At 32.9% G+C, this 12,752-nt stretch overlaps 1 protein-coding gene across 6 annotated transcripts in view; it reads right to left on the bottom strand.

The window, feature by feature from the left end:
- Positions 1–4,308: 4,308 nt before the first annotated feature.
- Positions 4,309–12,752, bottom strand: part of LOC145303536 (homeobox protein Mohawk-like) — a 407,111-nt gene continuing 398,667 nt past the window's right edge. For 4 of the 6 annotated variants that reach the window (XM_080144999.1, XM_080145001.1, XM_080145003.1 and 1 more), the window contains one exon: positions 4,309–5,045. In XM_080144999.1, coding sequence (XP_080001125.1) covers positions 4,967–5,045 — 79 coding nt within the window. In that variant the 3' untranslated portion in view covers positions 4,309–4,966. The remainder of the gene's footprint in view (positions 5,046–12,752) is intronic. The other 2 variants (XM_080145000.1, XM_080145002.1) reach the window with 1 other exon arrangement.

Raw genomic sequence — 12,752 nt, 5'->3', positions numbered from 1 at the left:
AATTATTTCTAAAATAAACGTGAAAAACATTAATTTCAAATTTTATACTTGTTTATTAGTTGTTCATTTCGTGATTTTACTATATTTTCGTGTCTACAACCATTTGTTTTTGTTTTTGATTAATTAAAAAAAAAATTGTTGCATTTTTGTTTATTTGTTTATTTTCTTTTTCAGGAACCATCCTAAAACTCTTTGCACCTGTAGTTATGTATCATATGTCTTTCCTGTAAAAAAGATCAATCATTAAATGTCTGCAACCATTTCATTTTTCCATATAAAGCACTTGGGCTTCTTTAAGAAAGGGCTTCGGGAGCCACTTAACCTTACTCACGGAGTCCCAGAGCTCTGTGGAGTCCACTTTGGGAAACTTTGAACTAGACCATCATCACCTTCCATCAAATGTATTCATAGATAATCACAAAACCCATAGAACGACAGAGGAGTAGATTTAATGGTAAAACTATACAAACACCGTGACAGCGAATTAACCCTACCCCTAACCCTAACCCTAACCCTAACCCTAACCCTAAACCTAACCCTAACCCTAACCCTAAACCTAACCCTAAACCCTAACCCTAACCCTAACCCTAATCCTAACCCTAACCCTAACGCTGTCACGGTGTTTGTATAATAATACCGATTTAATTGTATACGGCTTTTTTTTTTTACGTTTTTTTTTGTGTTTCATATCGGAGTTTACTATTTTTTTTATTACAAAAAATACTTTTTCGCTTAAGTAGAATATGAAAACAAAAATACTTTTTCGCTTAAGTAGAATATGGAAACAAAAAATAATTTCAATTTGTTAAAAGTATGCAAAGTCATATTCATTTTTTCAAATCGAAATTAAAAAAAAAAATTAAAATATAATCGTAAAAAAAAATATGATACTAAGTAGGAAAGCATTTCTTGCAAGGCATGAAAATGGTTAAACAATATGATTTTTTTTATAAACTTTAAAAATTAATGTACAAGATTTAATTTGGAACTTTATCAAATTTCAAAGTGCATTTTTATAAATTTTACAAAGTAAAATATAAAAAAAATAATTTTAATTGAATCTAAATGTTACCTCGAATTTATTTTATGTTTTGTACATTTTGTGGCACTAAAAACTAATTGTAAACAATAAATATTTTTAAGTGCTCCAAAATGGGCAAATTAGAGGAGAGTTAAAGAACATAACCCTCACGAATAGCGACGGAATACTGTATAGTAATTCTGGCTGTTGATAGTAATATCCGTATTGTGATCGGATGGTTTAAATAATAAATATCAAATAATGAGTAAAGTAGATAGATTTGATACATTTTCATGGCATACGTACGTACGTACGTACGTACATACATACATACATACATTTAAACCGACAGGTGAGATTTATATTATAGATAAAAAATAATTGATAGTTTAGTATAAAAACAAACAAAAAAACAAACAAAAAAAAAGCAAAAAAACAAAAACAAAAAACAAATAGAACCTTTCTTACTATACTTAAAAATTAACTGTGTGCAGGATACAGTAAATGAAATTACCTCGGCATTATATTAATCCATTAATTGCAGTAGACCTAAAGTCTATTTATTTAGTTTAGATTTAAACACAGATTCCATGAATAAAGGTTCTTTTCTAGGACTGCCCGTCTGTGGAACACTGTTCCGCTGGCATGCTTTCCAGATGAATACAACATGATAACCTTCAAATGCAATATAAACAAGTTCTTGTTGGGATGTCCCCATAGATAATCAAATTCTGCCAAATTCACGCCATTAGAGATTACTATACTACCACCGTATATTCATCAAACCTAATCCTCGAGTGCCCTTCGGGTCTTGATAAGTGCTGACTTCCAAGTAAAAAAAAGAAGAAAAACTTGATCAATTACATAATATATTCTAGTTCAATTAAATGTAGGATTAACAATAACTCTACAAATGTAAATTAGTTAAGAATGTATGTAACGTTCATACAACAATTGTAGTAACATTGTAACGTCTCTAGATGTAAAAGAAAAAAAAGAATTCTTATTAAATCCAGCCAATCTAAATTAAATAAATAGACTTTAGGTCTACTGCAATTAATGGATTAGCATAATGTCGAGGTAATTTCATTTATTGTACCCTGCACACAGTTAATTTTTAAGTATAGTAAGAAAGGTTCTATTTGTTTTTTTTTTGTTAATTTTATACTGAATTATCAATTATTTTGTTATCTATAATATAAATCTCACCTATCTGTTTAAATGTATGTATGTATGTATGTCTGCCTGCCTAAAACTTTCGACAGAGGCGACGAATTTTCACCAGATTGGTATCGTTTTGAAGCTCGACCCTTCGAACGACAAATATCGAAAAATTGACTAACAACATTAATTCCTTCACCCTCAACTGGGCACTTTTCTAAAGAGATGGGTCGCTTTTTCGCCGATATTTTCGAAAGTCATCCCATCTTTTCGGTTGACTAGCCTTAATTTAAACCTATGTCACTTCCGGTTTGGCGATGGGCGCAACAGCAAAGACATTACGTTTTTTTTTCACGTTCTTTTCTTTCTTCACGGTACTGTTGCGAGCCTGCCTGCCTATTACCACTTTTTTTCTCAACACACACCTCCAAAATCCCGGACAACGCCGAGAACCCAGGCTAGTATTATCTAAGTGAGTGCGTGTGGTCATTATATAGAAGTATGATATGTTGTTATATCCGTTTATATTTGTTAATGGAGTGAGTATTTTATTATTATTATTATTATTATTATTATTATCATTATTATTATTATTATTATCAGTTTTTTTTACCAGTTTGTTCAAGCTGAGAATGAAGCATTCTGCCGGATGCCAAACATATATTCCAACCGAGAGATCTTTTAAAGATTCTGACTGTCCCCTTAAGCGCAATTGTTTGACTCTTTTTCTTGCACTTGGTTCACCGGGTATTTTTTACCAAGTAGTTTTGAAAATTCTTTTTCATGAGTCGAGTTGCTCCTACAATTACTGGAATAATAGAGATCTTCCTAAGATTCCAGTTTCTTTTCATGTCGTATATAAGACCTTGATACTTCGTTATCATTTTGCCTCTCAGCTCTGTTTACCTCACCCCCTACCCCTATCATTGAAGACCCTAACTTCTACTAAGGTTGCTTCTTTCTCTTTCTTGTCCCATATCACTATGGCAGGTGTAATAGCGCAGTTTTCTAGATATGAAACGGTAAGGATTATAGTGGATAATGTATGACTTATTTCTGACTCTCATGCAGGCTGTAATGATTAACACCAGTCGATACATTCGAACCTGGCAACAGAAGCCATCTTTGGCTTCATTAGAAAAGACCTATCGTTAACCGTGAGAAATATTGTTGAATATTCAAACATTTATTTTTAAAATGTTTTTTTAACGTCTGTCAGAATGATCTAATCATAATATGATGATCTGCACATAAGAACTAAATTGACCGACTTTATTTCAACTTAAAGTGCTCAACGATAAGGAACAAGTTTTTTAAAGGAGCTGACACAGTTATTTACTATAATAATTATTAAATACTTACAGCCACTAGTGTTTCATCCTTTCAGGAATCATCAGTGCAGGGCATCACGATTAATGCCAGTCGATAGATTCGAACCCGGCAACAGAAGCCATCTCTGGCTTTATTAGCAAGGACTTAATGCTTATTTGAGCAATTTTGTTCCATTGACACAAGTAAATTGAAATGAAAACTCGTTTATCGCTTTCTTAAATTCATTCTTTTCAATTGGCTCACCGACAATCTAATATATATATATATATATATATATATATATATATATATATATATATATACATATATATATATATATATATATATATATATATATATATATATATATATACAGGGTGACCCCCCCAAAAAACCTAGAGGGCATTCAATTGTTTTTCTGAGCATTTTACAGTCAACGGAGAAAAAAAGGCTAAAGACCCTAGTGTTTTGATGTGATGTTTTGAATATAATAAACTAATTATGACCAAAGTTTCATTTCATTCAGACAAAACACTAAGAAATGGGACCTAATTAGAATTTGGGCCCGTTTTTTTGGGTCACCCTTTATATATATATATATATATATATATATATATATATATATGTGTGTGTGTGTGTGTGTGTATGTGTGCATGAAAATGATAACTGATCAAGTTGCCTTATCTAAACACTTGAAACAAAGTATCATGTTTTATCCATTCTTTACACCTGTGTTGGCTTTGATAAGGTGTTATGCATTTGTATAAAAAAATTCAATTTTCAATTTTCCTTTCAAATAGACACACTGCAGTAAATTTTTAGGATGAGTCAAATAATTATTTATTATTAATATAAAGCTCTATCAAAAAAGATATTGAGCACTTTCGCGTGTACAAAGTCTGATGTTTTGAGTTAGCTCCGTTTCAGAATTGAAGTCTGAACGACCGTGTTTTGAGAAATTTATTTTTTTATGTTATAATATATACACAGAGTCAACAGTGTTCTTCAAATTATATATATATATATATATATATATATATATATATATATATATATATATATATATATATATATATATACGTATGTATGTATGTATGTATGTGTGTGTGTGTGTTTATTTTAATAGATAAATAAACAATGATTCGTAGCGACTGGTATAATCGCTATTTTTCAAATGCTTAGATGTTGCTAATAAATCTGCTAAAAAAACGTTTCTCTCAAAACGTTGCCTCAAATCAGATAATCAAACTGCATGCTTGCTAGGCCTTGATTTTGTATCGCCTTTCTTTTATTATCATCTTTTTCTTCTTTTCATGTGCGAAGTAGTTGGTTTTGGTCAAGCACAACAACGGAGCATCAGGCACTGGGAATTTTGTTTTTTCCAAAAACAATTTTTGAATTTTCTTTCTTTATCTTATTTTTATTAATTTTTGTCGTTTTTTTTTTGTTTTTTGTCCATAAGTGAGCGTCTATTCAGATCTTTCTCTTGAGTTGTGCCATTGTAGTGAGAGCAATGATGGCGGTCACTTCTTTGTCCAAAATGTCTTTGCTACTGTCACAGGAACAACAAAATAAATGAGAAAAAAGAAAACATTATTAGTAAAATAAAAACAGACAAAATTAAAATCATATACAATGTTTTCATGATAATGTTAATACAGAAATATGTACAGTTGTCACGTGATTATATAAAATATAATCATTAACATAATGTACGTGTACATGCGCGCACACACACATATAGATATAAACATGAGAGAAAGAGAGAGAGAGAGAGAGAGAGAGAGAGAGAGAGAGAGAGAGAGAGAGAGAGAGAGAGAGAGAGAGAAAATGACAGAAAAAAAGTAGAATAAAAAATAACAATATTTATAACTCACTGAAGAAGGCCGGATTCGACTGAAATGTTTGATTAATATTGGTTCCATTTATTAAAAAAATATATTAGCATCGAACTTGGTGTTTAAATTTTGGTTATATTTTCAATTCTGGGGTGCTTTCAATGTAAAAACATACGTCGCCAGCGTACTCTCTACTCCCCCCCCCCAAATACTACACTTTATTACTGTCCTTTTTGACACTAGTAAAGAACAACTATCGCCGACATTCGTCGCTATAGCTCGAAAGAAAAAAAAAAAAAAAAGAAAAAATGACGATATCTGTAACTTACTGGAGAAGGCCGGTTCTGGCCAAAATATTTGATTTATATTATCCTAATTATTGAAAAAAAAACATCTTTTAGGATCGAATTAGGTTTTACAATGATTTCTTAAGTAAATATTGTAAGCCTCTATAACCCTTTATGACCTGGATTATGATGTAGATGATTAAATAATATTTATTAATTTTAGTTAGTTTAGTTAGGGTAATGATGCTATGATTGTCTTTAAAATAGAAAAAAAATATGAAGTCCATTAGTACTACCGCTGTGAATTTTTGCATTTTATAAACTTACATTGATTATTATCCACAGTGCATGAACATGTGTATTTATGACAACAACCGAAATCCTCCACTCTTTGAGACAGATGGCGGCATACGGAATGTAAACAATGGACAGTTGAAATCTGGAGGTACCTGGCATCCACTCAGATACTGAACTAATATGTACAAGGCGTGTTTGAATCAATTCCCACAATATTTATGCCGTTATATTTATTTATTTATGAGTGAACGAATTCGTTCAACCAGGTAAAAAAGGATTAATAAAGAGAGGACAAATTGATTCGGAAAAGTAAGTATATCACCTTGGAAGTAATGCAAGAGTTCATACCTCTGTGGAATACATTTGATGTAATTACCAGTAAGGGTTCGTATGTAACTGTATTTGCACGTCTCATTCGCTGATTTGTATAAAGAGTTGCATATTTATTTCCATATTTTACCAACATTCAGCAAAAAGCCAAAATTGATTCCATGAACGCCTTTTTAGAAAATATTCCCTTTAGACTGTCAAAAATAATTTCGGAAATATTTAGCATCTAATCTTACTTGCCTTTTAGGGGGCGACTATTTTGTTTGAAAAAAGAAAAGAAAAAAGAAAACTCGAGATCTAACGGACATACATGTATTTACTTTTGGAGTTTGTTTAATGGTATAATATATATATATATATATATATATATATATATATATATATATATATATATATATATATATATTATATATGTATATATTATATATATAATGTTATTGATATTTTTATTTATATCAATATATTTTATATATATTAATATATATTAATATATTGTATTATATATATATATATATATATTTTTTATGTTATATATATATAATGTTATTAATATTTTTATTAATATTATAAATAATTTTTCAAACCAAAATTTTAATATATAATTAAAATTCCGGTAATTTTCATATACCAATAAAATCAAAGTCAAAATTAATTTACTCAATTAATTAAGCTTCATGATTATCAGTTTTCATAATCGATCATATAATATTTTTTGCAAAAAAATCAAGGCAACAAAATATAAAATGAGATCATTACATTGTGTATTTTCTAATGCGTTACAATTTTTTTTCATAACTGTTTAGACAATTTTAAATATTATATCATTTATAAATATTCCAAAATAGCTACTCTTCAGACGGCGAAATACATGTTATACATATACGAATTTACACACGCCACACACACACACATACACACACACACATATATATATATATATATATGTGTGTGTGTGTGTGTGTGTGTGTATTATTCTTTTGTTTGAGGTATGTGGTGTTTGATCAACACAGAGAGGGAAGCCATGATTTAATATATTGTTTTGTTTTTAAATCACCGAAACGGTGTTTCATGGTAAAAAAAACTAATCATCCTCAAATACTATTCGCAGTTCAAGAAAACAAGATTGTTCAGCGATTGCAGGAGATTAAATGACTTTCTGGAAAAATAATTTTCCAATAAAAGACTAAAAATTAAATTTTTATAAAACCTTTTTAATCTAGTTTTCAACGTTACAAAGCTTCCAAGAATGAATATATATATATATATATATATATATATATATATATATATATATATATATATATATATATATATATTTACAAGTTTGTCACCACTTATCAAGGCCCGGAAGCCACTCGAGGATAAGGGTTATTGTATGTACAGTACATTAGTGTTGAGATTTGATAAAGTGTCTTACTTAAGGGGGCGGTTCATCGGGGATTTGCTGTTGAAGACATCCAGGTTGTAGTCAGGTAGGAAACAGGCAAACGGAACAGAGTTCCACAGGCGTGCACTTCTAAGAAAGAAGCGTTGTTCATGGAATCTACGTTTTGGTTTTGGCACACATAAAGAGTGGGGAACATTTTTGAAAGTGGTTTCAGCTAGACGGGTGCTCCCTGTGAAAGATTGGCGAGGGGGGGGACCAGAGATTGGAGCTCAGACGAGCACTTGCCATGGAAGTAACAATAAAACAAAGACAGGCTCGCAACGTCTCTCCTGTGGGAGAGTGGTTGCAGGGAAGAGAAAAGGACATCCTCCACTAAGCCACAAGACCTATTTTGTACTCTGTCAAGGCAGGATAGGCTGTTTTTAGCAGCTCCTGCTCAGATATGGCAACAGTACTTCATCCTTGGACGTACTTGGCTTTTATATAGATAGAGAATTGCATTAGTGAGATATCTACTGGAGTGGTAGAAGGATCCTACCATTTTTCCAGCGACCTTGGCAATAGACTTGATGTACGTGTTCCATTTCAGGTCAGGAGTAAAAGTCAAGCCCAGAAGCTTATCAAAACATGGAGTTTCCCTAGTCGAGAGACATCCATTTCAATTGATGCCAGATGGGGATCAGAGTGTTGATGATGTAAAGATAGGAGCTTGGTTTTAGATGCATTAAAAGTAACCAGCCACCTCTTCCCCCATTGTACCATGCACTGAAGATCAGAGGAGAGAGGATCAGAGAGAACTTTGTCATTTACGGTCTTTGATGTGTTGCCATAGATCGTTGTGTCATCAGCATAGATGTCAACGAATGATTTAAGTATGTGTTTTGGGAGATCATTGATGTAGATCAGGAAGAGAGTTGGGCCCAGGATGGACCCCTGGGGGACTCAAGCATTTATATACTGAGGGCCTCTGATTTCTGCCCATCAACCACTACTCTTATGAGCATATCAGAGAGAAATGATTTAATGATTGAGAAAACATTTCCAGTTATACCGTAACTGGAAATCTTGCGAAGTAGGCCTTTATGCCATACTTTATAGAAGGCTTTTGATATGTCAAGAGCAATTGCCCTAGAGAGGAAGCCTTTGTGAAGAGATTCACTAATCATATGAGATATAACCGTTAGCACATCTGCTGTAGATCTGGCAGAACGGAAATCATATTGCATGTCACTAAGAAGGTTATTTCTGTTGAGGTGATTGACTACTACTCTATTTAATATGGATTCCAGCAACTTAATCATGACACACAGGAGACTTATTGGTCTGTACTGAGAGGAAGACGACTTATCACCTGAATTCTTAAATACAGGGCATACTGATGAGGTTTTCCAGGGTGTTGGGAAGCACTTCTCTTTAAGGCAACACTTAAACTGTTTTGTAAGTATGGGAGCAAGTTCTGGTTGAAGCTTTTTGAGCACTATAATTGAAATGCCGTCAGGGCCAGTTGTTTTACTAGAATCAAGGTTCTTGATTAGCTTAGCAACCTCACACACAGATATTTGTATGTTGCATAGCGTGTTGTCCGTTATAGGAGGAAATGTTGATGGCCTTCGGGTAGAATTAGCTGTAAAGTTCTTGACAATTAGTTTGGCCTTATTTGATGCTGACGAGATGACCTCAGGTTCTATTAATGATGGTTGGGATAGAATGCACGATTCTGTTAAGGATTCTGTTTGCTATTTGCCAAAACTGGTGGCGACCAAGCTGCTGCTCAGATACTTTGGATTTAATGGACTAAGCATATAGCTCTCTAGCATTTTTTATTACTCTTTTACAATGGTTGCTGGCAGTCCTGAAAGCAGCTCTAGTCACAGTGCATCTGTTACATTGGTAGCTATGGAAAAAGTGATTTCTGTACACGATGGCAGCAGCACAATCTGGGGAGAACCATGGTTGGCTATTAGGTTTTTTTGGAATGTTTTGGATGGTATGAATCGGTCTATGTGTATAATAAACCATTCGGTCAGGTCTAATACTATGGAGGACACATCCTTTTTAAACATAGAATGTAGGGGTAGATCAGATATAAATGTACGGAAGCTATCCCAGTCAGCCGTAGAGTATCGATATACAGTACAGTGGAGAAGTACGTCTGAAGACTTATTGCATTTCATTTTTATCTTAACTGATACAACCAAGTGGTTGGAAGATCCCAGACCCCAAATATCGGGTACACGGGTGGGCTCATAAACAATTTGGGCGAAGTCATAGGCAATGGCGAAATCATGACAGAACCTCTCCTCATCATCTCTCTTGTTCGAGTGGGTCAGCCATTCCACATTGTGGACATTGAAGTCACCACAAATGTGGATGTTAGCCGAAGGATGAGCAGACAGGATGTGGTCAATTTTCTCAGATATGCTCTTAAAGAGAGTAACTCCGTTGTTGTGGGGGTGATAGAGAGCAAATATAAATGCAGTGGTGTACACAAGTACAACTCGGAAGCACATATAAGGTAAATTAGGGTCGTCACTGGAGATATCCCTACCACACGGAAAGCCATCTTTAATGTAGGCAAATATTCCATGCCCCTGGCGATCTTGGGGGTCAGATTTAGATGTTAAGTTAGAGTATCCTTTAATCATTAACTCGTCTAGGGAAGTGGTCGGCCTTATGCCAGTTTTGCTTAGGAAGAATATGTCCGGTTTTGTGTCCTGTAATTGGGTTTCAACCTCTGGAAGGTTGGAACGTAGACCCCTGATGTTGGAGAAGAGACATGGTAGTAGGGGGTCTACGTTGGAGGATGGGGTTCTAGGTTTATTCGTGATTTTTTTTCTGGAGATATTTCATGTTGAGGATTTGGGATTTGTGGAACAGGTCGACAGACTTGGTTAGAGCCGGACAGAGAGGGAAAGCAGGAGAGAAAAAGATAGGAATTTTTTTTTGATAAAGTAAAGCCGTAACAATTACCCACTAATATGGCATCAAAAAGCCCCACCAAAAGCTACTGCATGGCCCAGAATCCATTCACCAAATGGCAATACAGCAGTCCCAGTACTTTGCACCTGCTGATAGGACAGCCTCCTTAGTGGTTAATCCAAGGTTCGGGTTCCTGACTATCAGGCAGATAACGTCAGCCCAGATGAAACGTTTACCTCCAGCACCCTTACTAGTGACATGGCCACAAGGATAGACATAGAAACAGATTTCTGATATCTCAGGCTACTGTTCACGAAGTACTGCCGTGCTGGAAAGCAACCTTTTCTTCACCCTTTGTCAGAAAAATCACTCATTCGAGATAATGACTAAGGGACAAATAAGACTTAATATTGACAGAGTTATTGTGTAGGGAAATTGACCGAGTTATTGCGTAGGAGAATGTACACATACAGACACACAGATACACAGACACGTTCACGTTTATATATATATATATATATATATATATATATATATATATATATATATATATATATACGACCAACACATTGTCTAGACGAGTAATTTTACACCTTTCAAATACAAGCTTGATTTGCCAACATCAAAAGACAACATGGCTGCCCACATTCCCAATTTAGAAAAATCCCAGTTGAAAATACAAAAATCATTCATATAGATCCAAACGTAGAAAGACTAAAAAATACTGAAAGCACTGTATATTAGAGCTAAACATCCAAAATGTAAAATTTTGAAAACAGTAATAACATTTGAATTGCCTAGGTACGTAACCACCAAATATATGTATATATATATATATATATATATATATATATATATATATATATATATATATATATATATATATATATATATATATAGTAATTTATAAAATATATATGGCGACTAAGCTACATTGAATATTCTGCGTTTCATCCATTGTAGGATTCATCAGGCTTATGCGCATAAGCCTGACGAATCCTACAGTGGATGAAACGCAGAATATTCAATGTAGCTTAGTCGCCATATATATTTTATAAATTACTAACTAGCTCTACCTACGTATTGAGCACCTTTGAAGTAAATACTTAAAGTTTACGCATAAATCTATACTTTCGTATATTAAATTTATGTGAGTAAATGAAGTAGTTATATATATATATATATATGTATATATATATATGTATATATATAATTTTCAGAATGTGAGAGATTATATATAATTATTTCCGCAGCTCAAAGAACGCTGCAGCCCACAAGAGCCACGCCAAGGCTCTTGTGGGCTGTGACGTTCTTTGGGCTATGGAAATAATTATATATATATATATATATATATATATATATATATATATATATATATATATGTGTGTGTGTGTGTGTGTGTGTGTGTGTGTGTGGAGTGTTTGAGCACATATAGTTACAAATGTCTATCTCTATATATGTTGTAATTTAAATTTATAAATTAATAATAAAAAAAACCCCTGTAAATTCCATACCATTTTGTAAATCACACTTGTAAACTTTTTACATTTTTTTAGACACGTTCTTAACACATTAAAACGTATTTTTTTACACACGAGACGCTTCACTATTTCAAATAATTTAAATGTACAGTAGAACCTCGGGGTACGGCATTAAAAATTAGTAACAAAATATAGTATATCATCAAATAACATTATAAATAACAGAGTCAGGCGTATCCTGGGGTTTGCCGTAATTTGAAATGAAGCATATAAATCATCCAGATTTTAAACGAAACAGTAATAAAAAACTGACCGGAGACGACTGAAGAAAATCAGTTGAAAGTACTTGCAAAAAAAATCAACAAATGGACGAAAACGACAACTGAAATTTATTACACAAATTCGACCGAGACATAAGAATGACCGTTATATAATCCAACATTTTATTGATTGATTCACCAGTTTATAAGTTTACAACAAAGTATATTACCTAAAATGATATAAAGTACTTTGTAAATGTGGAAATTTACAAAAATAAATAAATAAGTGAATCAATGCAGCCTTGTTACTTACCTTGTTTTCTAGAATATATATTCCATAATTTGTAGTGATCATTAGTTTTAGGAAAATATCCTGCATATTTCTGGGCGACCACGTGAAATACATCTACATTTTACTTCTTATAGTCGTCAAGAAAAGTTTAGCTCGTTAATTTCTAGC

The sequence above is a fragment of the Euprymna scolopes genome, chromosome 19 (assembly GCF_053919585.1).
Source record: "Euprymna scolopes isolate OS-2025 chromosome 19, ASM5391958v1, whole genome shotgun sequence".
In the NCBI taxonomy this organism is placed as follows: domain Eukaryota; kingdom Metazoa; phylum Mollusca; class Cephalopoda; order Sepiida; family Sepiolidae; genus Euprymna; species Euprymna scolopes.
The sequence above is the reverse complement of the archived record's forward strand: the minus strand, read 5'-3'. Positions and strand labels throughout refer to the sequence as shown.